Source organism: Fusarium subglutinans (assembly GCF_013396075.1).
Source record: "Fusarium subglutinans strain NRRL 66333 chromosome Unknown NRRL66333_c0000043, whole genome shotgun sequence".
Classification (NCBI taxonomy): Eukaryota; Fungi; Ascomycota; class Sordariomycetes; order Hypocreales; family Nectriaceae; genus Fusarium; species Fusarium subglutinans.
Window position 1 is genome coordinate 93,728 of NW_023502106.1, and position 25,493 is coordinate 119,220.

The 25,493-nt window shown below is 48.9% G+C and overlaps 10 protein-coding genes across 10 annotated transcripts; 6 read left to right on the top strand and 4 right to left on the bottom strand.

The window, feature by feature from the left end:
- Positions 1–2,698: 2,698 nt before the first annotated feature.
- Positions 2,699–3,781, bottom strand: FSUBG_4750 (uncharacterized protein; the record flags this gene model as incomplete). Its single annotated transcript, XM_036682772.1, has 2 exons — positions 2,699–3,021; positions 3,076–3,781. 2 exons carry the CDS (start codon positions 3,779–3,781, stop codon positions 2,699–2,701), a joined length of 1,029 nt encoding a protein of 342 aa, XP_036539672.1.
- A 1,022-nt stretch (positions 3,782–4,803) lies between these two features.
- Positions 4,804–6,355, bottom strand: FSUBG_4751 (CAR2-ornithine aminotransferase; the record flags this gene model as incomplete). The annotated part of the gene is made up of 3 exons (XM_036682773.1): positions 4,804–5,595; positions 5,649–5,995; positions 6,049–6,355. The coding sequence occupies 3 exons, from the start codon at positions 6,353–6,355 to the stop codon at positions 4,804–4,806; spliced, it is 1,446 nt and encodes a 481-aa protein (XP_036539673.1).
- Positions 6,356–7,042: 687 nt separating this feature from the next.
- FSUBG_4752 (ethanolamine kinase) lies at positions 7,043–8,383 on the top strand (the record flags this gene model as incomplete). Its single annotated transcript, XM_036682774.1, has 6 exons — positions 7,043–7,081; positions 7,161–7,251; positions 7,337–7,698; positions 7,746–7,840; positions 7,899–8,138; positions 8,218–8,383. The coding sequence occupies 6 exons, from the start codon at positions 7,043–7,045 to the stop codon at positions 8,381–8,383; spliced, it is 993 nt and encodes a 330-aa protein (XP_036539674.1).
- Positions 8,384–8,862: 479 nt separating this feature from the next.
- Positions 8,863–10,294, top strand: FSUBG_4753 (multidrug resistance; the record flags this gene model as incomplete). The annotated part of the gene is made up of 2 exons (XM_036682775.1): positions 8,863–9,233; positions 9,283–10,294. 2 exons carry the CDS (start codon positions 8,863–8,865, stop codon positions 10,292–10,294), a joined length of 1,383 nt encoding a protein of 460 aa, XP_036539675.1.
- A 737-nt stretch (positions 10,295–11,031) lies between these two features.
- On the top strand, positions 11,032–12,706 carry FSUBG_4754 (uncharacterized protein; the record flags this gene model as incomplete). Its single annotated transcript, XM_036682776.1, has 2 exons — positions 11,032–11,783; positions 11,836–12,706. 2 exons carry the CDS (start codon positions 11,032–11,034, stop codon positions 12,704–12,706), a joined length of 1,623 nt encoding a protein of 540 aa, XP_036539676.1.
- A 353-nt stretch (positions 12,707–13,059) lies between these two features.
- FSUBG_4755 (oxidoreductase like) lies at positions 13,060–15,916 on the top strand (the record flags this gene model as incomplete). Its single annotated transcript, XM_036682777.1, has 8 exons — positions 13,060–13,134; positions 13,183–14,120; positions 14,264–14,337; positions 14,397–14,854; positions 15,047–15,241; positions 15,292–15,465; positions 15,517–15,701; positions 15,757–15,916. The coding sequence occupies 8 exons, from the start codon at positions 13,060–13,062 to the stop codon at positions 15,914–15,916; spliced, it is 2,259 nt and encodes a 752-aa protein (XP_036539677.1).
- A 1,892-nt stretch (positions 15,917–17,808) lies between these two features.
- On the bottom strand, positions 17,809–18,318 carry FSUBG_4756 (zinc transport; the record flags this gene model as incomplete). Its single annotated transcript, XM_036682778.1, has 1 exon — positions 17,809–18,318. The coding sequence occupies one exon, from the start codon at positions 18,316–18,318 to the stop codon at positions 17,809–17,811; it is 510 nt and encodes a 169-aa protein (XP_036539678.1).
- Positions 18,319–18,789: 471 nt separating this feature from the next.
- FSUBG_4757 (uncharacterized protein) lies at positions 18,790–22,011 on the bottom strand (the record flags this gene model as incomplete). Its single annotated transcript, XM_036682779.1, has 1 exon — positions 18,790–22,011. One exon carries the CDS (start codon positions 22,009–22,011, stop codon positions 18,790–18,792), a length of 3,222 nt encoding a protein of 1,073 aa, XP_036539679.1.
- Positions 22,012–22,698: 687 nt separating this feature from the next.
- FSUBG_4758 (uncharacterized protein) lies at positions 22,699–24,293 on the top strand (the record flags this gene model as incomplete). Its single annotated transcript, XM_036682780.1, has 3 exons — positions 22,699–23,344; positions 23,546–24,077; positions 24,131–24,293. The coding sequence occupies 3 exons, from the start codon at positions 22,699–22,701 to the stop codon at positions 24,291–24,293; spliced, it is 1,341 nt and encodes a 446-aa protein (XP_036539680.1).
- A 465-nt stretch (positions 24,294–24,758) lies between these two features.
- Positions 24,759–25,433, top strand: FSUBG_4759 (Alkylated DNA repair alkB like 8; the record flags this gene model as incomplete). The annotated part of the gene is made up of 1 exon (XM_036682781.1): positions 24,759–25,433. The coding sequence occupies one exon, from the start codon at positions 24,759–24,761 to the stop codon at positions 25,431–25,433; it is 675 nt and encodes a 224-aa protein (XP_036539681.1).
- Positions 25,434–25,493: the final 60 nt, after the last annotated feature.

Sequence of the window (25,493 nt, forward strand, 5' to 3'; positions counted from 1 at the left end):
ACTCAAATCAACCTAAACAATCCCCCACATCTGATATCAATGAAGAGCTTCAGCCTTCTCGCATTGGGTCAAGCTCTGCTTGTAGCAGCCACTCCTCATGGCTCCAAGCTCCCGGCTCGCCAACAAAGTAACAGCTTTGCAGGCGTGAACTCCTTCTTCCTCCATGCTTTCAAGCAGTAAGTTGAGCAATCCGAAGTACCAATGGTGAATCGGTGACAAGACTGACAAAGGATGCAGGCAGGATAGATTGGACGTCTTAGACGCCATCAAGGATGCAAATCTCAAGGTCCTACGGATCTTCATTTCGCCAACTGGCCAGAACGCCAAAAACACTGGCTCAATCGCAATGCCTGACATTGAGCCCAAAACAGTGGGCGTCTGGGACGACACCCAGCTCAAAGCCATAGATCAACTCATGGTAGAAGCTCAAGCCAGAGGTATCAAGCTCACCATCGCCATTCACGATCGCTACCAGCTCGGCTGCTGGGGAAGCGATGCCTACGTGTCAGAGTACCATTTGCCTGCAGTAGACTGCAACACTCAGCCAGCGAGCGCCAACAACGTCGAGTTCTGGTATTCGGACAAGAACTGCATTTCGGATTTTCAGAATCGCATCCGTCATGTTCTGGAACATAAGAACACGTTGATCAGCGGAAGTCCAGCCTGGAAAGATCTAAGCAGCCACATCTTTGCGTTCAATATCCAGAACGAAGGGCAGGGCCATTTGAATAACAATGTTCCGCCTCATCCGTCGTGGTGGTGCGATCGAGCTGGCTTTATGCGTGGAATTATGGGCAGCAGCAAGGTTCTGATCTCCACTGGTAAGTCATCACGCACACAGAGTTACCATTCAATCACTAACACAACATCGTAGGTGGCGGCAATGAATTCCCCAACTCGGATGTCGCTGAGAACTGGGCCTGCAAGGCCTTGGACCTCGTCACCATCCACTCCTACATGGGCGTCAACGAATTCAAAAACAAGGGTCCAATTGCGCTGCAGCATGCCAAGAGCGCCAAAAAGCTCATGCTCTTTGAGGAGTTTGGTGCTACTGGGAGCAGTAAGTCTACCACGGTCGGTCAGCATATTGATGTGTTCAATGGTCTTGGTGTGCCGTGGATGCCATGGCAGATCAGCAAGCCTGGCAACAAGGCGAATGATTATGAGTTTTGGACTGATGAGCCTACTTATGATGTTGTGGAGGATGGCTCGAATGATGCTCTGGCAAAAAGCGCAGCACAGACGTGGTCTATCTAGACACCGGGGAGCATTCAGCTTACTCTAGCCAAACAGCTATGGGGAAGGATTGGGGTCTAAAGCTTGGTCGACGTTGCATGTATTCGAGTAAATACTAGTTGGATATCAGAAGGCGTACCATTAAGATAAGCCCAAGGTACAAATGCCTAGTACTGGGTATATAGGTATAATAAACGTGTTCCTCCAGCTTTCCAATTTGCTGTTCACCATCATGAAAAACGCAATGTTATCATGTGCAACTACAGAGGAAACTTGACCTTAGCTCTGTTCATTACATTACATCAAAGCCTCTTCGCTATCTGTACTTAGAAGACCTCGTAAACCCTCGTACCGCGTCCAATTACTTTGTGTAATAACCGGTAACTCTTGAGCGTGGCGTCGATAGCTCAACCTAGCAGCCTTATAGCTTAACACAACACCATTTGTAGCCAGTGTACCAGTAGATCGGCACACCAACCGCTAATAGTCTCTCACTAGCATCCGATTAATCCAGATTCACGAAATTAACGAGCCCCTTACTGACGATGTATAAAACCGAGATCTGCTCCCCAGTCTTGGCATAACAGTCGTCCGCACTCGTTTACTCGCTGACCCCATTCACTCTTTCACCATGCGTTTCTCACTGCAGACTCTCTCCCTTTTCGTCCTCTCGTCCTAGGCAAGTTTCGCCCTCGCGGGACTCTGCAGACCGTCGACGACTACGACAGCCGCCGCGACTACCACCACCGCCGCCGTCCCCGAGGGAACCCCCATCAACGCCGTCCTCTCTGATGGACGCGTGGTGAATACCTACCCCAGCGGCCAGTACCTCACCTCCCAAGGAGACACCCCCGCGACCTTTGCCCTCGAGCCGTCAACCGGTCGCCTCACAACCATGATTGGTGGCATCAAGAACTACCTTCAAGCCGTCATCCCGCTTGGCCCTGCGCTTTCATTCCAGTTTGATACCTATCAAAACATTGTCAACAATCAGTACCGATTCTTCGTGAAATGTGACGTCGTCCTGGGCTTTCTGTCGTGCGAGTCTGAGCGTGGATCGACGCCTATCTATTGGGAACTTGAGAGCAACAACATCTTCTACGGCAATGAGAACTTGCTCACTGGTGTTACTACTGCCCAGTTCAAGTTTCAGGAGAGCGGGCTATAGCGCGACTTGGGTGGAGAAGCTGCCTGGCAATCCGTGATGTGTTGAGGAACACCCGGGCACTGGTGCGCTGTATCAGGGAACAAAGACCGGTTATCAGCTGGGACTTTTTCTGTCGCAATAATTCTCATTCTTTGTATATAATTCAAGGATTAATAACGCTGTTTCAATATGTGATTTCGCTTCTCTTTTCTCGCTTCCATCTCCTCTTTAGAATCGAGTGCCATGCGGGACTCTTGAGCCTTGAGTACTGAGCCAATTATGTCCTCTGTTTCTTTTTCTTCTCCTATCCAGCCATCATTTTTCCTGCTGCTCCTTAGCCATCTTCCTTGTGGAAGCTGTAGGGGCCTTGTCGTTATATGTCATCCAACCGGACACAGGCTGAACAAGATGTCGTTCGGTTTGAGTCTGCATGTCATCAACAATTGGCGACGTCGAATACCCGAGTAAACCTCCAATCATCGTGTGATGATGGAGATCCTGGCCATCCTTGACCAGAATAGGTAGCGTTGCAACAGCAGGGTGCGACTCTTTATCGAGGTGGAAGCGTGGCTGGTTATTTGCAAGTGGTTGGAGAAAGTTAAGAAGCCAACCAGCGCTCAAATGTCCGCTCTGTTCCACTATGAGCATACGTTCCCAGAGGTGATCCTACCGCTCCGGGTGCATATTATCACATGCAACGTAAGGAGGCTCCCCGGTGTTGTGACTGTTGTCTTGCTGAAGACCAGCTTGTAGGATCAAGTTCACGAGACCTGAAAGGCTGTTAACCAGGGGCTCCAATTCCTTCCTCAAGATTCTGATTTGCGCGAGCTTCTGACGCAAGCTGATCCAGTCCCGCGGCCCTCCCACAAAAATCGTATTCTTGAAAGAGCGATTTTTCTTGGGACTTAGCGTCCGATGTTGTCGAAATTCGCAATAGTCGCCGAGTAGAAACAGAGCGGCCGAAGTGGTGTCCACAGGCATGGTCGTGCTGAAATTAGGCATAAGAGTGCTGGCCAAAGGATCACCAAGTTTTGTTTTGACCACATCAGTCAAGCGGCTTGCCACCAAGATTCGGTCATCGAGGTCTTCATTAGTAAACGTTGAGAGAGTCGTAATTCTCGTGAAACGGGAATGTCTATAGAGCACGGGTTTCAGGTGTGCCAGCATAGCAAGCCACATATCATCTATCCGAATGGTAAGGGCAGAGTCGCTGTCGTAGACTTTTGCTGCAGCCCAGATGAATCCGTTGTGACAGGGCACTACCTCAGTATCGCCGTAAGATAACTGATGTTTGGAGACGCCATCGCTTTTTTTCCAGTTAGCAATGGAGAGCCGAGAGAGAAAGTCGTCCGCAACGTAGGGATCGTCGAGGTCCTTTGTTTGTATTGGCGGGTTCATTGCCACGATGTAGATGATATTTTTAAGTGTGAAGAGAATTGAAAGTGCTTTGTTCCGTTTTGTTCTGATGCGTTATTGATGACGGGGAAGATGAGATGATGAAAGAGGGAGAAATATTGCGAGAGTCACTGAAGAAAGGAAGTTCGTGTACCTTGTTCCGTCGGAGGCGCAGAAGGCGTATCGTGCTTTCCATTTCGACGGGAGCCCGAGAAGAGATCTGGTGTTTTCAGAAAGCGCTAGCTCGACTGCTTTCTCTGCTCTGATCAACCCATCAGCCTAAAACTGGCAAGAGTTGACCTGCAGTCCCATTGTAAACTTTTGATGCCCATGGAAGGAAGTAGTCGCAGTTCAATTGCATGCTCAAAGCCTTTCAATTCGGCTCCTCCTTATTCATAACTGATTGCAAAAAAGGTTGAAGGAGTTGAAGTTGATTGAGATTTTTCACTGTGTTGGCTTGATATGTCTCATTGAGGTCGTTGCGAAAAAAAGTCAAAAATGGAACTTGGTGGAGTCTAACCACCTGCGTTGGACGAACAGGGAATCGAACCCTGGACCACTCCCAGATGCGAGCATCTGATGGACGAAACTTGCTAAGGGAGTATTATACCACTAAACCATTCGCCCGGAATTGTTGAACAGCTGTGCCAAGTTTGTGTCTAGATTGTGTGCACTGCACGGGCGCCGTGGGCATCGATCGGGTATTGCGAATTGAATTTGCCGACCAAATGAAATGAACTCCTGTTGTCTGCAACGGTAGACATTCACACTCGATGGCGCCATCGAAATTATTGACTTGATCTAGAGATTGAGTTTTTTACTGGATTAATGGTTAGACCACAAGGTTTGTGGTTCCGTTTATTGGCCTGTTTGAGCCGCAACATTGCAACGGCGATCTTGCTAACAGTGGCCACCGAGCATTACGACATACGAGAGAGAACATCAACCCCAAAACATTTCCGATCAACAAAAAATCATTAGAAATCTACCAAATAAATACAAAAACCCATCTATGAACTTTTCCCTCACTGCGCAGCAACCATAGCCCCAACCGGCTTGACCTCAACCTCATCAATCTCCATCTGCAGGGTAATCTTCTCCCAAACCGCCGAGTTACCCAACTCCTCAAACGTATCCTCCACCACCCTCGCCGTCCTCTCCACAATCTCATCAACATCCTCCTTCGACACGATAAAAGGCGGGCAGATCAGAAAATGATCTCCACTGTACCCATCATACCCGCCATTAGCGTTAAACAGCGCGATCTCGTACCCAGCGCTCATTCCGCGCGAGTGCAACAGCCCGTTGAGCCCGAGATCATACGGGAAGGGTGTCTTGGTCTTTTTGTTGGTCACGAATTCAACGGCCCAGAAGAGTCCGCGCCCGCGGATGTCGCCGACGTATGGCATCGGGAGGAGGCGCTCTTTGAGCTTGGTGCCGAGATATGCGCCCATGGAACGGACGTGCGATACCATGTTTTCGTCGCGGATGATCTGTTGGACTTTGAGGGCGGCGGCTGCGGCTTGGGGATGGGCCATGTAGGTTTGGCCGTGGGCGAAACCTTTGCCGCTCTTTTGAAATGACTCGACGAGTTTAGAGTTGATCATGACGGCAGAGACAGGAGCGTATCCCGCACCAAGACCCTTTCCGACGACGAGAATATCAGGAACGACATCTTCCTGCTCCCAAGCATGAAGCGTACCCGTACGACCCATTCCACACATGACTTCGTCAAGAATAAGAAGGGCGCCATACTTCTCGCAAACAGCCTTCATAGCAGGGAAATATCCCTTCAGCGGCATAGCACAGCCACTCGCCTAAACACATCAGATCAGCGCATTTTCAAAGACAATGATAACAGACGACTTACACTCCCCCCGACAGTCTCAGCCACGAAAGCGCAGACCTTCTCGGGCCCGATCCTCAGAAACTCATCATCGAGCTCTTGCGCAAGACGCGCAACATACGCCTCGTCATATTCACCGTCACGCTGTCCTCTGTACGAGCTACACGCCGATACGCGCGAAGAATTCTGCGAGATCAACTGCACGAACGGATCTTTTCGTACTTTGAAGTCGCCCAGCGTCAGCGCACCGAGCGTAGCGCCGTGCCAGGCTCCCACACGAGCTATGAAGTGGCTCCGTTCAGTCTGAGGAATAGCGAGATGCGAAAAGTGCGTTTTCGCGAGCTTGAGCGCGACTTCGACAGCTTCAGATCCTAAAAACTCAATTAGCAACTCCATCATCCAGCGAGACACTGCATGGGCTTACCTGAACCGCAAAGAACAGCCTTGGACATTTGGCCATCGGTAGACTCGACAAGAAAATCCGCAAGATCTTCCGCAGCCTGCGTCTTGTAAAAGCCGGGATGACAATACGGAACGTTCACAAGCTGCTCTACAACAGCTTTCTGAACGTCCTTGTTATCATAGCCCAGACACGCAACAGCCGCTCCGCTCGTAGCGTCTAGAATCTTGCGCCCATCGCTAGTGTTGAGATAAATCCCCTCGGTCGACTCAATAAGAGCCGCGGGATGTTTCTGAAAGTTTTTGTAGAGAAGACTGTTTGTAGGCGCCATGATGTATTACTGAGATGCTGATGATGATTTCAAGATGCATTGTGTCGTGTGCCTTTCACCTTATATACCTCGATAACATCAAAGATTCGCTCATCGCTTTTGACAATCATTGATAGAGAGACGCGAAAATGTTTCGATAAGCCGTAGTCTCCGACGTGGCTGGCCAATATTTCCAGGCATGTATGTAGTGTAATGATCCCTTCTGGCGGGCCGCATAAGTGCTCGGGCCACAGGAAGAAGCAAAGCGGTGTCTTATACTCAGCCTCCAATCACTCCCTCGCTTCCCATTCTACGGGCATCTCTTGGATCTGCGTCAAGTGTGAGTGAGACACGGGCCAAGAAAAACTATTTGCTCTGCTGTCTCATCTCAGCCGCAGCCTCAGCGTCGATCCCTGCTGCTTACGCCCGCCGCCCTTGGGAAAAGCGGCACGGGCGGTAGCACCCAGCGGCACAGACAGCTAACTTTAGGTACTTTAAGGGCTTTCCCATCTTTTACTCCTCCCAACCTTTTCCCATCTTCCATCTCTTATTGGATATTCTCTTGTTTATATCGCTAACTATCTGTTGAACTACCGAGAGTGGAGAATGGATATCCCGTTCAAGGATGTTGTCTTTGATACGTCAGATCCTCATGGATCAGCCCTGTCGCTTCTTCCGCTCCTGTTCCCCGATCGGAAGATCGACGACATGCGTATTTCCGCTTTGACTCAGGGCACAACGAATGGCGTGAGTATTCCCTGATAGTGACCTACCTACCCAAGTACATGGAACGTTTGTGCGCTAAAACAATAACCAAATTTGGCAGCTTTTCAAGGTTACGGTCGATGCATCCACGGCAGATGCGGTGCTAATCAAGGTCTACGGAGATGGCACGGATATCACCATTGATCGCGAGAGTACGTACCTTGTCCCTTGAGACCCTGCCAATCTCGTCTGGAACTTCCGTCTTGGATTCGTGTCTAACGTGACATGTCGCAACAGAGGAACTCAGGGTGCACAAGCTCCTGGCTGAGCGTCAACTGTCTTCATCACCACTGGTTCGCTTCAGCAATGGACATGCGTATCAGTTCATCTCTGGGCGAGTCTGCTCTGAAGGCGACATGTCTGAGACAAGAATTTTCCGCGGCGTCGCGAGGGAGCTGGCTCGGTGGCACGCGATGCTTCCTACAGCGGACCCAAAGGAAGTCTTGACCTACAAACCAGGCGTTTGGTCCACCGCGAAGAAATGGCTGGATGCTATCTCCAAACATCCTCACCGATCAAAGGCCGAAATTGATGATTTGCATGAAAAGTTCAAGTATCTAGCTGATGCCTTGTTGTCAACTGACGTGTCGGAGCCCTTGGTGCGTCGTTACTTTTTATTTTGCTTGTCTGGTACTAACCCGCACAGGTTCTCGCTCACGGCGACCTCTTGTGCGCAAACATAATTGTACAAGAGTCGGGTGATGACATTGATGTCGCATCAGTGCGGTTCATTGATTACGAGTAAGTCATACCCTTTTCTGCAAATGTCCCCGAACCAGAGACACTGAACGACCCCGAGACACGCCACATACTGTCCTCGGGCCTTTGAACTAGCAAATCATTTCGCTGAATGGACCGGTTTCGACTGCGACTACAATCTTCTCCCCAAGACATCAACCCGACGCGCCTTCATCGCAGAGTATCTCACGACCCACGCCGAACTCTGTCGGGAGCACAACATACCGACTGTCAATGATGCTTCTGTGGATCATCTAATGCGTCAGGTCGACGATCACAGAGGCTTTCCTGGGTTCTACTGGTAAGTCGCCATATATGTCTCACAGACAGATAAGTGTGTGGTGGTACAGGACAAGACACTGATTACACCGCTGCGACAGGGGTCTCTGCGCTCTCATCCAGGCTGAGACAGCGACCGGAACTATCGACTTTGACTACGCGGGGTATGCGGCCAAGCGCTTTGCAGAATACGAGAGCTGGCGTAGTGTGCGGGAGGGAAACAGCCCGTCTCTGCCCCTTAGGGAGCAAGTCTGGTCAATGCCGTGACCCCCACGGTAAGGCATCAGCGGGCGAGACAGACATTCTTAGCTAGAATACGTACTGCAGAGGACACAGGAAGAGAAAAGAAAAGTCAGACACTCTACCTAAACTTGATTGGTCACACGCTGTGCAATGTATGACTCGTCTTAGCCAAAGGGACCCTCTGGCACGCGCACAGCAGCACAGGCTGGGTCATGATTCGTCTACGTAGCAATCCCCTTTGAGAAAAGGCGCTTTTTTCCCCTTCCCTTTTTTCGCCTGCCTAGAAGAAGGGAGCTGACGAAAAAGCCAAGCCTTAGTCCGATCGCATGATCTAGAACATGCATGGGCCGTGCGAGAGAGGAAGATCGACGGGGAGAAGAGAAGATATCGGACAATTAAAAAAGATTCTGTTTAAATGAGGCAAACAAAGACTACCACTAACATCCCCAGGGTTTTCTTCTGTACATATCCCTCTTTTTTCTTAGATTACAGGGGATTTTATCATGGCGGTAGCTGGTCGTTTCCTCTCCAGTATCGGCGCCGATGTTCTGTGGCGGTCAAGCCGAGACCTGAAGATCCTGATCCTTCTCCGCTTCATCCGCCTCCTCGGCTATGGAGGGACGACGCTCGTTCTGGCGCTGTATCTCAACGCGTTGGGATTTCAGGATACGCAGATTGGCCTGTTCATGACGCTGACGCTCGTGGGTGATCTTGCTATTAGCTTTATCCTCACTTGGGTCGGTGATCGTGTTGGCGTGAGGTTGACTGCTGTTGTTGGAGCGCTGTTGATGAGTGCTGGCGGAGTTGCGTTTGCGTACTTTGAGAATTTTTGGCTGTTGCTTCTGGCGAGTATCGTTGCTGTTATTAATCCAAGGTATGTTCACTATCTGTTTGTGATGTTGGTGAGGGAACTGACGATGTAGTGCGAATGAAATTGATCCCTTCAAGGCAATTGAAGAATCGGCCATTGCTCGCCTCAGCACCGCGCATACATGCAATGACATCTTTGCCTGGTGGTCTATGCTAGGCATGTTCGGCACAGCAGCAAGTAACCTCCTCACAGGCTGGCTCATCAACGCCCTCGAAGACAACGGCATGGAAAAGCTAGATTGCCACCGCATAATCTTCCTCGGCTACGCCGGTATCGGCCTCCTCAAGCTCCTGTGCTCACTCCTCCTCAGCTCCGAAGTCGAGCAAATGCCCCTCCAAAAAGAATCCTGCTCAACCCCCCAATCCGGCATCCTCACCCCCGAAGAACCAGCATCTGACGATGAGACTGCTCCTCTTCTCGATGATAACAGCTCCGGCTACGGAGCCGTTGCCGAAACACAAGTCCAAGTCCTCGTCGCAGCACAGGAGAAGCGCCTCTTCACCCCAGCGTCGTTCGACTTTATGTGGAAGCTCTCCCTCGCACTGATACTTGACTTTGTGGGCTCTGGTCTCGCACAGATCTCGTGGATGACATATTTCTTCAAGCGCGAGTACGACATGCCCGAGGGAGCGCTGGGCTCTGCGACCTTCACCGCCGGGATCATCTCCTCCGTGCTGAACCTCGCGTCGTCACCGCTGTCACGCGCCATCGGACAGGTGCAAACCATGGTCCTCTGTCACACGGTAAACTCCATCTCGCTGCTCATGGTGTCTGTGCCTGGGAACAAGTACATCGCTCTTGTGATTTTCATCTTTAGAATCGTGACGCGCGAGATTGATAATGCGCCCAGGCAGGCGTTCATCTCGGCGGGGGTTTTGGACCATGAGAGGACTTCGGCTATGGGTGTTGTTAATATCACAAAGACGATTGGAAGTTGTCTTGGTTTGTACATCACGGGTTTGTTTGCGGGCTTGGATAAGTTCTGGCTTGCGTTCATTCTCGCTGGTGCGCTTAAACTGTCTTACAATGTTTTGATCCTGGCATTCTTTTGGAAGAGGCGTTAAAAAGTGTATTATTGTTGATTGCATTAGTGGTTGTTACTGCATATCTTGTATTTCTGCATCATGCATAGATAGAACTGGTCGAGTGCTGTATCTCGATGTCCAAATGGTAGTAAGACCTCTACTCTACATGTTTCCCAACATTTGTGCTCTGATGAGGCCCATTCCATCGACCAGGTTTCAGTGGTCATATCCACGACATACTGCGATACCGGTCCGCCGTATCAAGTTATTTCGCGGACTCGGTCCATGCCGTGCCACTGTATCAAGTGCAATGAAACATATTTAGAACGGCTGTAGATGGCCTCAAACACATCTGCCGAGTCTAGTCAACAGCTCAGCACCGTATGATTAAGTGTGTGTATATGGCATTGGTTTGATTCCTTGAAAACTGCATATGCGTGAATCCAATCACTCTTCGCCGCTGACCGCAATATTGATCTGACTTCAGCCGTCCTTGCATGCATAATGAGGTGCCGTTGCTGATCTACCTCAGCTGAATTAGGCCGAAAGTGGCTTGCTGACGTTCCCATTCAGGATGTGATTGATGCCATGCACTCATCACATCAGTATCACATTCGTCAGCTCCAAATCCGTATGTCCTCCTCAATTGTGTCTCACATGGTGTGCATCTATATTATCCTCGGGACTTTCTCCTATCAAAGTTCTCCCTTGCTTTCCTCTCTCATCCAATCTCACCAACCCCTCCTCTTGCACCATTCCCATTAGTCAAGTTCACCATGGATCATCTTCTCCATCTCGATACAGACGTCGTCTGCCTCCTCGCCAAACTCAACTCCTATGACTACATCATTGTAGGAAGTGGTTTCGGCGGCGGCCCCTTGGCTGAACAGCTTGTATCCCAACAATACAAAGTCTTGCTGATCGAGCGTGGCAGCGTCATTTTCTCAACCCATGTTCTCAATACCTCTCGCCCTTACTTCAACCGCGGCGCAAGTAATTCCCCCGAGGGTAACGAGCGCGTATATGACGCTGTAAAGGCCAAAGTCCAATGCACCGACCGCTCTGATAGTTATGTCGGCGGTCCAGTGTATTGTGTCGGTGGTCGATCTAATCTCTGGGGTACTTGGATCCCAGAGATTGGTGACGAGACTCTCGGTGCTTTCTTCCCAACTGATGTTGTCGAACACCTCAAGGGTGACCTAGTTCAAGGATACAAGAAAGCGTTTAGATACCTGACTGACTCGCAGCCTGGCGATGTCATTTATCCAGAGGGTGACGGCAAGCATGAAGTTAGCGCTACAGAGATCGGCGACGCAAACGAGATGTTGAACAATGCCCTGCCAGGCTCAAAGTTCGATCTCATGCCCATCGCAGCGCAATTCAATGCCCCCGCGCCATACAAATTCGCTCAGGGTGCATACAGCACTACCTTGAGCATCATCAATCGCATGTACGCCAACGATCAGTATCTCTCTGTTCTTCTCAACACAGAGGTCATCGCTGTTCAACACACTGCCAGCAACACATTGTAAGTACACCCGTTCATCCATCAAGCGTTCTAGCTGACGACGAAGGCGTAGTAACAAAAGTGTCAACGCCCTCAAGATTAGAGACAAAGCCACCAACACCATCAAAGAGCTCTACGTCGGCCGAGCCAAAGTGATCCTCTCCGCTGGCACGATCGGCACCGCCTCCATTGCTCTCAACAGCGGTCTTGACCACCTCAACCCTTTGGTTGGTAAAGGTCTTATCGACCATAACGTCTGCTATGTGCGTTTCGCCAAGCAAAAGTCCGACAACGTCACCTCAAAGCCCCTCAATCTCAAAACACACCTCAAAGTGGGCGGTGAAGAATGTCTCGTCACAGTGACGATCAATGCCAATTTCTTCTTGGCTGGAAGTTCTGCGACGCTCAACACGACGCATTTCTATCGTCATGATGGTACCCTCATGAGTCCTACTAAGGATGCGGCTGATGAGAAGGAGAACTTCGATACTATCTGCGTACTATTCGAGTTTGTTGGAAAACTCGATGATGAGAACTCTGTGCTCAGCCTTCCGGGCTTGGATCCTGTGTTGGATATTCGTCGACCGCCTATCAAGCATGAGGTTCAGTGTGCTATGGAAGACATCATTCGCAGAGTCCGTGATGCTTTCGTTGGCGTGAAGCCCAACCAAGCCACGTATGCCGACCCAGGAGTGTGTCCTGATCCAGGATTGAGACCGCAGCATCTGGGCTTCGGAGTGTTTTCCCATGAATGCGGAACGATGAGAATGGATGGACCGAAGGGACCTGGTGTCGTGGACTCGAATCTCAAGGTCAAGGGATTGGATAATCTATGGGTTTGTGATCTTTCGGTTATGCCTGTCAGTCCTGAGGCCAATCCCTCGCTGACTCTGGCGGCTCTTTCACTGAGACTTGCCGAGCATCTGTGCGGCAAGAATCATTAAGCCAAGGGAATGGAGTATTTGCTTCTAGGATTAGGAGGATGGCTTTTATGTTTGTATAATCATTATCTAGATTGATATTTGAAGGATTCTCTCATTTGTAATCTACGCTGTCTTTGATGCCATTGGTCCGTGATTCCGGCCGAAAGACGGCCATACAATGTAAAATCCAAGGACATTCGGCCGAAGTCCGGATTTAACATTGCGAATATCCATTTATTCTCAGTTCTCTACTTTCATACATAGTACGACCTGTATCCCTTTACTCGTTCTTCATTCACTCTCAAATTAGCAAACCTCCATCTTTCATAGCGCCAAGACCGGACCCGACGATCTTATACAACCCAATTCTCGCAATGTCCACGCAAAAGTTTGCAAAAGATCAGCCTACAGGCTTTTCTAACCGCATCGAAAGAGTTGCTATAGTCGGAGTATGTCCCATCAATCATTTGTCTGTTCGTTGCACTGATGTAAAGTAGGCTGGCGGCCGACAAGGCGCCCAGATAGCCGAGCAACTCCTCAAGACTGGAAAACATACTGTCACTGCCCTGACTCGCATCGGCAGCACTTCCAAACTTTCCGAAAACGTCAAGGCTATCGCTGTTAATTATGAAAACGAGGAGTCTATCGCATTGGCACTCAATAATCAGCAGCTTCTCGTCATTACCCTCGCCGTCAATGTCGACCCAGAAGTCCACCATCGCATTGTTCGCGCAGCTGGAAAAGCAGGGATCCGTTACATTATTCCCAACATCTATGCTGCAAACGTGGTCATCGAGAATCAAGGATCTGTCGATGATTTCTTCCCCGCTGCGCCGCCAATCAACCTCCTCAAGGAAATCGAGCGGGTTGGCGTCAGCTCTTGGATACTTCTCGTCGGGGGCGTTTGGTTCGATTACAGCCTTCCTTCCGGAGAGTCCTTCATGGGCTTTGACATCGATAACCGTAAAGTTACGTTGTTTGATGACGGCGAGGCAAAGATCAACACTAGCACTTTGGCTCAGTTCGGCCGTGCCGCTGCTGCCATTGCAAGTCTGAAAGAGTTCCCGGGCAATAATGACGATAAATCCCCAAGCATTGCGAACTTCAAAAACAGTCCTGTCTATCTTTCAAGCTTTTATGTTAGCCAGAAAGATATTTTGAGAAGCATCCAGCGGGTCACGAGCACGACAGACGCCGACTGGGAGATAAAGTATGAGAGCAGCGCTGATCGAATTGAGAATGGCAAGGCCACGGGCAGGTCTGGTAACATAATGGGGTTTGTGCAGGCTTATTATTCGTTCATTTTCTCACCAGAGGGTCAAAAGCTGAGGACCCAAGACAAGCTTCACAATGAGCTGCTGGGTCTGCCGGAGGAGGACTTGGATGTAGTGGTCAAGGATTGTGTTGAAAGGGCCGAGAATAAGTTCCGACCACTGTGATTGTAATGGGTCCATCCTTCAGTCCATTAGGCGCCCATTAAGGCGCGGAATAGAAATGCAAGTACAATTGTGGAGTTTGTCATTGTAATTTCGGTGAGGCGCAATTTACGCAGGCCAATTGCCAACCGCCAGCTGGCAGATGTGAGCGCACAGCCTGTTATGATGACTGGCTACCAATCACTTGCGCCAAACGACTTTGTCAGCAGGCTGGAAGTAATTTCAGCTACCAACAGGTGAGACAGATTACTTCTGTCACTCTGTAACATCCACAGCGCCAGTTTCGAAAGCCACAGATCAACTCAACCTTGGATCTTCAAACTTCTTTGACACCATGTCGTTCGGCTTCGGCGTTGGCGATTTTATTGCCGTGGGGGAGCTATGCTGGAAGATCTACACTCGAGTATACAAAGTGTCTCGCGACGCACCAGAGGAGCTCCGGGCTTTGATCCAAGAACTGGGCAATCTATCAAATACAGTGAACTTACTCAATGAAGAAGTACGAGATCAGGAAGAGTGGATAAAACAGGCGGGAGAGAGACGACTGGAATACACATGCAGAGTCATGAGTCAGGCCAAAGAGACGCTGCAGAAAATGGATCGACTTGCGGATAAATATGCCGAACTCGACCCAGGAGTGAATTCACAAGGTTCAAAACGTTCGCTTCGTATTCAATGGAACCGAATCAAGTACGCTTTCGAAGTGTCCAGCATCAACGAGCTTCGTGCGAAGGTTTGGATCTCGGCGCAATTAATGTTTTCAAGCGTTAACATTCTCTAGTTCATGTCTCACAATTTCCACTTAACCCTTCTCTTGCAAGGTGCTCAAAAGTAGGTCTATTCTTGTTATTTCTGGGACACCCGTTGACGAGCAAGTTCATCCCTGGAACGGATTGAGAAACAGCAATCAAAAACGGACATGAAGCTGGACGAGCTTCGGACCCTCATGATAGGCCACCGCATTTCGCCTGAAGGCCCTCTTCTAAACGCTCCGTTGGATGAGGAAGATCGAGCAGAGCTCAGTGCAGCATTCTTGAGAAGTGCAGAGAATGGTAATAGGCCTTGGGCCTCGATTGCGATCGACGAGTGGCTGCAAGCAGGCAAATGGTGGTTGTTGAAGGTGCCTGATGAACCAATAATTCCATCAACATGCGAACTAACGGTCAACAGGTCCGGTCACAAATGAATCATCTAGTTGAAGGGACTGAGATTAAAGTTAATGCTTATATCAACCTACTTAAGGCATGCTGGATACTGGCTGATATCGTCTCAATCCACCCACAACGTGTCCATTTAGGTGCGTCTAGCGACAGACGAAACGAAGACATCCGAAATCTCAGTCAGGTAGAGTAGATTGTAGATTATTCAAGCTTTAACACTCACTGACCGCCTTAGATCGCGAAACGAAGCTTGGAAAACTTTCCTGTTTTCGAATTTCAGCTCCGCGATGTTAAGGACAATACTATAAGCATATGGCCCCAATTGCCACCTTTAGGAACGATTGCGCCTCGTCGGCAATTCGGCATCAATCGAGATAATCTTGGCTTGCAGACTACGCATGGAGAGGTTTTATTTCAGTGGTATGAGAAAATAATACGCTCCATTTGATCCTCCCATATCTGATCAAATTTCTAGTTTCGCAGAGATCCACCGCACGACTAAGGGAACTGTGGACACTGAGATTATTTCTGAAGAGTGGTTTCTTATATTGGAAGTGCCGCAACAGGGCATTTACTTAAATGTTATGCTGAAAAACTTTGTCGCGCACGACATATGTAAGATGAAGCGTAAGTAGTGTACTTCCTTCGCGACAACAACTAACGTTGGACTTTTCTTCCTTCAGTTGAACCTGGCAATGTATGGGTTCAAGATGTGGAGCGATTCTTGAAATCTCTTGCAGAGAGATTAGAGAGCACAGTTGTAATCCCGAAGAACCAAGGAATGTGGTTACCTTGCTATCACTATTCGCTTATTGACTTGTATTAGACTCCCGTGCTTTAGAGGCGATCTTATGCGAGTTCCATTCTTTCTACGACACGTTCCAGCCAACATTCTTGACCGTGTCAATGGTTCATTCTATTTCCGTCATAGCTCATTGGCTGGATCGAAATTGTAACTGTCTCCTGCTTCCCGATTATGACACTGGCAACCCAGCCCCATCCGACTCGCTTGCGTTGTTATTAAGGACCATCATCAATGATGTAGTTAAGAATGACTACAAGGATAAGAACCTATTCCTTTCTCCAGTCTATCTGGGTCACTCCGTTTGGAAGGTCATTTGTTTTCATTGTGAGAAGTTCGAGGACCTGAAATTTCTACTTGAGGGGTTCAATGTTGATCGAGGTCAACTATGCGACGACTTGGTCGAAGTCGCTTTCTTGCGACTGGACCGCAGCTTTCTGAGCCAGTTGTTGGATTACTTGGACCTCTGTGGAGGTAGATTGCGCCCTCGACATATACGCAATATGTTCAATGCTGCGTTAAGCTCAGACGATACTGAATATCTCTTATTCATTCTTGAGCATCTTCCTGTCGATTGGCTCTCTAAATGTTATACTCAGATCTCCAAGTTAGTCTATACCAGCGGACGCCTTAGCCATATTGACGCCATGATACAAGTTATCGCTCCCCGGCCCGCGGACATTGCGGCAGCCCTCGCTCGGTATCTACGCTTCAGTGAAGGACAGGAGTTTAGAGACCTCTTAAACATGATCAGAAGCCTAGACAGTTGTTCCAGGAGCAAAACGGTTGACGAGGTATATTTCTCAGACTTTTATCGGACCTTCGTGGCTATATGTGGTTGCTTGATAGAAACCGAAAACCCGAAGACCCTAACCCTCTATCTCGACTTGCTAGGGGAACTTGATATTTGTTTTCGATCGAACAATGGGTCCTCTCAACATGCCATTCTTCCGGCCTTAGTCTCCTCAGACCCATCATTCCTCCACATTCTGCTGGAAAGAGAAGTCGCAGTGGCAGTTATGCAACCATTCGTCGTGGAATATAACCGGGAGAACAATGAGAAGGAGGGACCAATGACATCTTCCCGGGAGCTGTTTGTATATCCGCCCCGTTCAATGCCACATTGGCCTCTTTACTGCGCTGTTACGCTTGTTTGTGATACAGAGTTCGTTGAACTACTGCTTCAAAACGGGGCATCATTGCAACAAGAGAGCGGGAACATCCAAGACCACGAAATCAAGACCCAAGGAATACTTGATCGTCTTTCCGGCTTGCTGAGTGTGGAAGATGCTCGACTAGACTACATGAACGCACTCATGTTTTGCCACACACTTATCCATGTTGGAATCGGAAAATCGCACTACGCTCCAGTGGGCTCATGCAGATTCAGTGCGAGCGAGAAGATAAAGGGGTACAAAAGGACTTGGGCTTGTATGGAACGCCTGTTGAATCGCGACAGCGTCTTTCCTCATTGTGCATGTCCATTTCAGGGTGCCTATGAAGGCGACTGGAAACTGCAGCCTTGCCAACCCTCGGAGTTGATGTATACATATAACAGCTCGCCCGACCATTACTCTGAACACCTTCTTACACAACAAAGCTGGGATACATGGCGTCGGGACGTCTTACGGATTTTGAGGATGCAGGCACAGGAGGAGTTGATCCACAGATCTGAAATAAGTCGATGCGTGTAAGGAGCAGTCATACCTTAATACCTTTAGTTAGTTACAACCCAAGCACTTCAGATCTGCAACAGTATCTCAGCTCATCGTCCGGTCCTTCGAGCGCAATGACCTTCTGGCAGTGAAGATGAATATGATCCCTTGTTGCTATGGATGACGAGAGGTTTGCTAGTGACGGAGGCGGTGATGTTTTCTCTGGACTCGCGAAAGCAGCATGGATATAGTCTGCGAAGAACAAAGGGTCGATATCTAGCTTCTCTCCAAGGAGTATTATGAGACCGGGCGAAACATTCTCAACAAAGATAAATCGTGTCGAAACTGGCGGCGACGTCTTCAAAAGCTGGGAAATCTCGCGTTCGGGGACATCAATGCGTCTTGGCTCCAAGGATTGATTGGTGTAGTCAAGATATGTAATCTTGCTTTGGCCAGCATAGCCATGTTGAAGGTAGTTTGAAAGACGTGAAACACATGGGTTCGCTCGAACACGATAATCGACGAAATGTTGGTATGACGGTGTAATCATGACGAGCGGTACGCCAGAGTAATCTGACATCGCACAATAAAAGGAACATGGCTAGTTTTATGTGCTACGACTGGTTCCATTAAATCACAAATTCTCCAAGTACCTTCGCGTAGCCTTAAGAGTTCACTGGGCTGAGCCACTACATGTTGCACTTTCAAAATATCGGTATCTCTCTGCAGGTATAAGCGGGCGAGGGGTGCAATAAAACTTAGGACCTCTATCCTAGGTGACACCAAAGCCTTAGGTAAACTTAGGTAAATTTTGGCATAATTTAGTATAGACTTAGAAGATCTTAGACTAAGTATTTTTAGCACCTTGATTTAATGTCAGAAGTCTTGTTATATCCCGGGGGCGGGGTAACGAAGATCAGCACTACAAGCCTTGCTTTCAACCTAGAGCCAATGAGTACCGCTTCACGGAGCCTGAAAGAGGCAGTGCTTATCATCTTGCTTTATGCCCTAGAGGAAGAGCTGCAATTGTCTGGGAGTGGCATCGTTATATTCATACACCGAAATGAACATAAGGGGCCCACTGTAGCTGTTCACCAACTTCAGGCTCCTCCTCTACACTCACAATGTCCCTCTCATTCTCATCTTCACAATTCTCCTTGCCCCTAACGCCATCAGTGCTATCATTTGTTGACCCTGAATCTCGGCTTGTCGAGGAAACGCTCCCCTGTTTCTGCGTCTTGATCCATTTGTCTCTCAACTCCCTACTCGCCTGGTGCACCCCCCAACTAACACTCTCATCACTCAGCCCCAAGTCCCTCATGGTCTCATACGTGGTCCTAGCTATATCAACGCAGCACTGATCACTAACCTTCCACAGCGTACCGATGACATGGCGAAAACCAGCTAGTTGGTATGCGCTGATCAAATGGATACTTTCGTCGACCAGGTTATATCGCTTCATCTGTCCGGTGCCACAAGCAGAAAGATATGCGAGAAACGGTGCGTGCTCGCGAAGATTCATTTGCTGTAAGTCAGCCACGCGAAATGGATCTTCTTGCCAGTCCTCTAAACGTAGATGACTGTTGGAGGGGTCGTTTTCGTCTGTGTAGCCATGACCTGCGAAGTGGAATATCTTACAGTCTAGTAGCTGCTCGAAGACGTCCTCTTTCCGTGGTCTCGGCCGAACAGTCTCCAAACCGGCTGATTCGCATAGCTTCTGTACAATGTCTATCTCCTTGTTCGCGTAGGGTAAGGATCCGCTTTCTGGAGTATGCTGCATTCCTACAAGCAAAGCACGCGGCACAGCCTTGCTAGAGAACGATGATGAAAGTTCTTTCTGACGACCACGTATGATTGCCCTGATAGAAGAAGAGTAGGAAGAGACTACTCTATCAAGGACAGTCTCAGATGACTCTTTTCGGTGATATCCTGCGGCATGTAGTGGGAAAAGAGTCAATAGGGCCGTAGGTATCCACCATACACGAGGCCATGTGCCCTCTTTAGGGGGCCGAGAGTAACCAAGAGTATCCAATACTGGCTTAGTGATATTATCCCACATCCATTCTAGGACCTTTGAGCTACCAAAGTCGCCCGCACGAGCAAATTGATAGAGGTCATTTGTAATATTGGGAAGGGCCAAAGATCGCATCTGATGTTTCTCGATGAGTAGTGCATCACATCGAGCACGACTAACATTGATGACGACAATGGGGCCATATTTGGCAGCCTCCAATGTTTCTGCTTCTGTTGGGGCAGTCCAGAGGTCTTCGAAACCAGGCAATTTTCGGATCTCACCAATCAAGTCCTCCAACTCTTTTGCTAGATCATAACGCTCGTTGAGTCCTGAAACATGCTTCTGAAACGAACTGCCCATCTCCGGTAAGACAGGAGTGGCCGACCCCTTCAACTCATCGCGAAGGTGCTTGTATACCTTGGCTTGTTCAGCGGGTAGTTGTCCCATCTGTAAAGGACCCAGCAGCATCTCCTCACTATACTTGGCGAGCACGCCGCGCCCAAGCTCAAGTACTTGCAACGCCTCGAAGACCGGCCTGTCCGCTTGCAAAGCCGCAGCTGCTGCACTGCACGCCATACCAGCTCTCGAGCCTGCAGCATGTTGTTTGTCCGATGTCTCATGTGATCTAGTGATCAACTGAGGTAGAAGACCTATGATGACTTGTGCGGCACGGTAGGCTTTCTGTTTATCGGGGCAGCACTGTAGAAGAGCTGAGCCAGCTCTCACACGGCTTATCGGAGGAGCATTTGTGTTTTGTAGCGCCTCGAGAAAACACTCAGAAGCTTTTTCGAGGTCTGGGTCGTTCTTTGCGCTGTCTCTGAGGCGATAGCCCAGGCTGGTGAGCATCTCTGCGTGGTACTGATGGTCTTTGGGTACTTCATCAAGCGCTTCTTTTTGTAGCTGGGTACACTCATCGAGTATTGTTTGGTCTGTTGTCATGCCATACTTTATAACAAGCATAGCCTGTAGGTTATTCTTAAAGGACCAGGTTGGGCGGTTGTCCACCGTAATGGCAATCGCTCTTCTCTCTAGCTGGATCGACTCCTCCAGATCCTTCCAGAGATGAGGGTCTGTTCGAGATATTGACGATCTGAGATTCAGTTGCATTGCGAGTCTGTCGAGATATATCGCCTTGTAGGGGTGATTATCAGACTTTGCATCTGCAGCCTCTCTGGAAAGCTCTATCGCTCTGTCGAGGTCTTTTGTCATCTCCTTTCTCAGGTATCTATTGCTAAAAAGATCCGAAAGCGTAGAAAGAATTTGTGGACGTTTTGAATGATGGCGCGGTAGCATTTCAAGAGCCATCTCAGTCATGCGAATACCTTCCTCGAGATCTGCCAACCGACCCATCTTATCATATTTTCTATTCAAGCCATCCGCGACCGCGTCGAGATACAAAGCTTTCGTAGGCCCGTTGGATGTCAGGTCCGCAGCCTTGCTTGCAGTATTTATGGCTTCTTGCAAGTCGTTCAGATCCCACGACCTGTCGAATCTCTCCAACAGATGAGTTGCGAGATTGCCTAGCCACTTTGCCTGATCGTTATGGTCGTCTGGCGTCAGGGAGATGGCCTCCTTTGCCCATTCGATCGCTTCATCGTATGTGTTCAACTGACCACTGGCTTCTGCTTTGAGATCTATTTTTGCCGATAGGTTGTTCAAAAAGAGAGCTCGTATTGTTGCGTCTGATGATGAAGCGACTGCGCATCTACTCAAGGCGATTGCCTCTTCTAGGTCTTCAAGGGAACCTGTAACCAAGTGCCTGTTACTGAGATGGTTTCCAAGGTTATTCAACCATTTAGGTAGCTCTGGATCATCGCTTGCCGTTACAGAAACGGCTTGTTTTGCCAGGGCGATGCCACCTTCCATGTCTTTTAGGTCCCCAGTGACAGAGAACCTGGTCTTTAACGATGCAGCAAGATTACTCAGGTATCTAGCGTTGTCTGACGCCGTCAATTCTACTGCTTTTCGTGACAATCGTATAGCCTCTTCAAGGTCTCCGTTATCTTCTGTCATCATGAATCTATCTTGAAGCCGGTAACTGAGGCTGTTGAAGCAACTGGCCAGTTCGGCGTCGCCATCCGTTATAGTATCGATAGCTTGCTTCGTTACGAGAATTGACGCATCCAGGTCGACAAGCATGCCAGTGTCGACGTACCTTTCATTGAGAAGGTCGGCAAGGAGTTTTAAACATTCGGGGTCTAATGGATTGTCGCTGATCGCTCTCTTCGCATTTTCGATGGCGTCGTCAGTATCAGCCATTATGTCGACCAGAATGTCTCAGATCTTTCACTTGCTGATCAGAGCTTGACGGAGTTGTATGGAGACGTGCGTTGTCCAGCTTAAGAATCTTGAGATGAAGAGGCATCATCACTCAGTTGGCTTTGGGCATCGGCAGTGAGTGAGATGAGAGGCGCATGGTCAGCTTTCAGGTAGCCATAAAACTGTGCTGGCCAATGATATGAACACACTGCACGACCGAGTAGAGGAAGACCAATGCGCATGAACTTTACTATGTATCGCGAAACCGAATTTCCAAGACCCACGCGGTAGGAAATACTAGTTGTGGCGAGTCTATATCGGAGTATAATCCGACCGACAATGCCTTTTATTCACAGTCTTCCTTGACATTCAATTTTAATACGGCTCCCTACCCTGCGCGTGCGCCTTGACCGCTTTTGGCCTAGCACCTCAGCAACGCGGGACATGCATGACGCGAGGGGCAACAAAATATGGCCCTTATCTCATCTCCCATCTCATCTAATTCTCATGCCAATAACAAAGCATTCATCACAGTCTCAATCCCTTCTCCACCCTCTGTAATCCAAAATGGATCAAAGACGTTACAATGTTGTTAGATCAAAGGTTAGTACTGACCACAAAGTTGCACGCCGGTGCTGACTTCTCACGAGACATGCGACCCGTGCCATCATAGAAACTCTCACTGCGATGAAAAACAACCAACATGCCCCAGCTGCGGGCTGGGCGGTTCAGAGTGCACTTGGACTATGCAAATCACTCGAGTCGAGGATTCACCGGAACCGTATGTTTGATCAGTTTGATAGCCAAGTGATGCTTATCAGTGCAAGTAGAGATCCCAATGAGGCTGAGTCTTCACGAGTCGATGGGCGCGTCGAGACAGCTGAAGGCAGCTCCGAACGACTTCCACTCGAAAAGGTTATCACTGAACTTAAGGACTTCGAGAGGCAACAGAGAGTGCGCCTCTTTCAAGAGGATGATGTAGAGATGGACTGCACCGAAGATGAACCATTCAGTTTCAGCACTGTGACTCCAATATACCCAGAGGAGGGATATGAACCGTATGATCCCGGCACTCCCGACATGGAGGACGAAGATCCGAAATACCCGGAAGGCAACAAAGGTCATGAGCTCTCCAGATCGGCCAGATCGGCCAGATATCTAAAGCATGATTGTCCACCGTCAGTCTCTAATCTACCGCTAGACTATCACCAGTTGGACCAGGACATTATTATCGATGCCTACTTCGATGGTGTCAACCCAGCCACGCCACTATTCAGTCAACGTGACTATGAGCACTTTGAAAAAGAGTGTAGAGAACCGGATACTGACTCAAGTGAGCTGTGCGCCATCTATGTTATGCTGGCATTATCCCTAAGAAACGATCCCAAAAACGACTACCAAGGAGATGACAAGTGATTCATCGATAGGACCAGCAGATACGTGGATAATATGCATGAATATGGGCCGGCAGATGAAGTAGGACTCCAGGTTCTTTTGGGGACAGCCTTGTACTTGATGACGACACCGGATCTAGAACGGGCCGGACTTGTGCACGCCAAAGCTGTCAAGGTGGTCTATGGCCTAGGGTTGCATAAGTGGTACGGGGACTTCGCTAAATTGTCTTCTGTCCGCTTTGTCTGGATAGCGTACATCATGGACCGAGAGCTTTCACTTCTCACAAGACAGCCATACTTGATGCAAGAGCATGATATTGGTTCTTCAGTCACAGAGATTTCCTACGATCATGGGGGTATTTTACACAACGAAGACAAGTCCCTGCACTTTAAGATACTCCAGTTCCGTGCTGAACTAGCGACTATCCAAGGCAAGATCTTCGACTTGGTGTACTCAGTTCGCGCTTCGCAACTCTCTTTCGATCAGCGAGAAACCGTGGCGGATCGTTTGGACGAGATGCTGGAGAAATGGGTTGAGTCCATCCCTGTGCCATTCAGGGGAGATACACTCCCAGGTTTCGGCCAAAAACAGCTGAGGCTCATCAAACAACTACATGTGACGTACTATCACTGTATCTTTTCTGTTCGGCAGGCGACTCTATGCAATCGAAAGTGGGTGTGGCGGTTACTAAAATTCGGTTAAGCTCGCTGGTCAACTGATTCAGATACTCCATTGCTGCCATCGAACTGCCCTGGTTTAGTCACAGCTGCACGGAAGTGCTTGGACATAGTCAGCAAGGTGTCCAGCCGCGACATGGCATTTCGCTGGTAAGACGAGCTATACACTCACTATACCGTTCTACAACTGACAATGTCAAGGAGCTGTAGCCAAGCGACGCAAGCGGCCATGACGATCCTGGCTGCGAATAATATAACTCTTACCGAGCATGATCTTCACGACTCTATTGATAAAGATCAACAACGACTTCATATTGCACATGGTGAAGTTAGCGGTCGGTTGAAGCACGAAGACCCAAGGAGGTCGTTCGAGCAGTCGTTCAACACTTGCGGGGAGCTTATTATCAAGGCCCGGGAGTCGGTGCAACGATTTAACGAGAGCAAATCAATGGAGGATTCATGAGATACTTAAGGAGGATATATCCAGAATCTTGAGTTTATCGCTTATGATGGTTCGCGTATTTTCTATGTTTGTCTATGAGAGTTCACATGAAGGCATCACGTGATATGAAAACTCAGAATGTCGCGTGGACTCATCTCGTACGAGAACCAGACCTTGCATCATCTCACTCATCACAACTCAATTATGGAAGACGCTAAATTATAGTACTCAGAATGGAAGAACTACCAATTAGACCTTCGGGGATATTCATGCAGCATGACTTCATCACACCAGAGCATGAACAAAAACTCATTCACATTTTCGAGAATGAGCTAGAATGGCCATCCCGAGGAGGACGACTATCACTTCACTACGGCTACACATTCAGCTACAAAACATTCGGCATCGATGAAGAAACGCCTTTCAAGCCTTTTCCAGACTGGCTAGTTCCTTTACTTCCAACAACGGAAGGCCGTCCACCAGATCAAGTCTGTCTTCAGCAATACGCCCCAGGAACAGGAATACCGCCTCACGTTGACACCCACGGGCCCTTTGATCAACTCTACTCACTATCTCTGGGTTCGCCACTTTTCATGCAATTTGCGAACAAAGAAACAGGCGAGAAGATTGAGGTCGACTTGCTGCCGAGGAGTATGATGCAGATGAGCGGTGATTCGCGATTACACTGGACGCACGGGATTAAATCTCGCAAGACAGATACTCTACCTGATGGAACTGTACGACTACGGCAGATTCGATGGAGTCTTACATATCGCTGGCTTCGTGAGGGCGCAGAGTGTGAATGCGGGAATGAAAAGCTCTGTGATACGGCGCAACGGCGAAAAGGAATTGAGAGAGAATATCGATGGAAACAATACGAGGAAGACGCAAGGGCACCACAGTCTTAGTTCATCATGTTCATGAGCTATTAATATATATAATCCGTGGTAGCGGACACATTAGAGGAC